This window comes from Cotesia glomerata, unplaced genomic scaffold (genome assembly GCF_020080835.1).
Source record: "Cotesia glomerata isolate CgM1 unplaced genomic scaffold, MPM_Cglom_v2.3 scaffold_2499, whole genome shotgun sequence".
Taxonomy (NCBI): domain Eukaryota; kingdom Metazoa; phylum Arthropoda; class Insecta; order Hymenoptera; family Braconidae; genus Cotesia; species Cotesia glomerata.
Genome location: NW_025402995.1, coordinates 1 through 1,773, shown reverse-complemented (window position 1 = coordinate 1,773; position 1,773 = coordinate 1). Strand labels below are relative to the sequence as shown.

Sequence of the window (1,773 nt, the reverse complement as noted above, 5' to 3'; positions counted from 1 at the left end):
ACGAGAGTAAAAACAAAAAATTACTTTCTTCGGAATTTTGGAGGCTTTGTGTGATTTTTTACATTTAATATCAAATATCTCACTGAGAAACTCAATGGACAACAAAAGGCCGTGATAGCTAAAGAGCGACACAAACCAACTCGCAGGAACTATAAACGTCGTCATGTTGACATCCGAGGTTTCGATGAGACTTGGCAAGCTGACTTGGTTGAGATGATTCCATATGCAACATTTAATAAAGGATACAAGTATCTGCTTACAATCATAGATATTTTTTCAAAAGTATGCCTGGGCAGTTCCAATCAAGTCAAAAAGTGGTATTGATGTCACTAGTGCTATGAAGTCTGTACTCCAGCAAGGTCGTATACCGAAGAATCTCCATGTTGATCAGGGTAAAGAGTTCTACAACAACGAATTCAAAGATCTGATGAAGCAGCACAAGATAAATCTTTATTCAACATTCAGCAATCTCAAAGCACCCATATGTGAACGTTTCAATAGAACACTCAAGAATAAAATATGGTGAGAATTCACAGCTCGTGGTGGTTACAAGTGGACTGATATACTGGAGGACTTGGTGAATACTTACAATAACACCAAACACCGTACCATCAAAATGAAACCTGCTGATGTTACCGCTGCTCAGGAGAAACAACTGCTTGAAAAATCTATCAACCTCTGCAAGCTAAATCACAACAGAAGAAAAATAAATTCAAAGTTGGTGACAAGGTTCAAGTAAGCAAGTATAAGAATGTATTCGAGAAAGGATATACACCAAACCGGACGACTGAGATTTTTACCATCAAAACTGTTCAGAATACAAGTCCAACAACATGCAAGCTTGTTGACTACCAGGATCAACCAATACAAGGCGGATTTTATGAAGAGGAACTCAGTAAAGTCAAATATCCAGAGGTATACTTAGTTGAAAAAATAATTCAGAAACGTGGAAATAAATACTATGTTAAATGGTTAGGATTTGATACTAAACATAATAGTTGGATTAATAAGACAGATATATAATTAATAAATATTTATTAAAAAAAAACTAAAATCTATTCATTTACAACCTTAAATCTAATTATATACAACCTTAAATCTAAGTACTTACAATTATTTACATTTTTCTACTTTTCTTGCTAGGTCTACAGACATTTACTTGGGTATAACCCCAAGGAACTGTATCAGAGCTATCACTAAGCAGTTGAAGTTTGTTATCATCCCAACTCAGTGCTAACTTCTGTTTTTGTAAAACTGTTTTAACTCCATTTCTTACACTTCTAATGAGGTATTGATCTCTTTTCACTTCAACATGATCAAACAGACATCGCTTGAAGTCATCAAACGTGATGCTTCGTAAGGTTGAACCTTTAACACCCATAAGCCCCCGAACTTTTTTATGTGCTTGAGGCATTCTAAATTTATTATCAAGAGGGTAGTCAGAGGTGTCAAACTGATGAATAAAGTCGTCCCAGTGAGAGTTTGGACCTCGGGTTTTTTCAGATTTTTACCCCCACTATAGCGCAATATTCATGCACGGTCTAAAAAATGGTTACTCCGCCTGAATGAAATAGTCCTCATGTAGAGAGCCTAACAAACGTCATTTTTTGTAACCTGCAGGTGGCGACGGTGGTTATGGCAACTGCGAAGGTAAGGTAGGTTACAGCTGACGACTAGTGTTTCGTAAATTACCAATTAAACTATGATTCAATAACAAATAATAGATAAATGAATAAAAAATTGTTAAAAAATATTTGAATTTTGTATAAAATA

At 35.2% G+C, this 1,773-nt stretch overlaps 1 protein-coding gene across 1 annotated transcript; it reads left to right on the top strand.

The window, feature by feature from the left end:
- Positions 1-337: 337 nt before the first annotated feature.
- On the top strand, positions 338-1,023 carry LOC123274170. Its single transcript, XM_044741660.1, has 3 exons — positions 338-485; positions 537-721; positions 817-1,023. Exons 1-3 carry the CDS (start codon positions 338-340, stop codon positions 1,021-1,023), a joined length of 540 nt encoding a protein of 179 aa, XP_044597595.1.
- Positions 1,024-1,773: the final 750 nt, after the last annotated feature.

Bases quoted from the DNA above. Each gene is read 5' to 3' on its own strand.
- LOC123274170 (XM_044741660.1), top strand. From the start codon at position 338: ATGAAGTCTGTACTCCAGCAAGGTCGTATACCGAAGAATCTCCATGTT. The intron at 486-536 runs GTGAACGTTTCA...GAGAATTCACAG, and splicing joins CAATCTCAAAGCACCCATAT to CTCGTGGTGGTTACAAGTGG. The intron at 722-816 runs GTGACAAGGTTC...AAAACTGTTCAG, and splicing joins GAAAAATAAATTCAAAGTTG to AATACAAGTCCAACAACATG.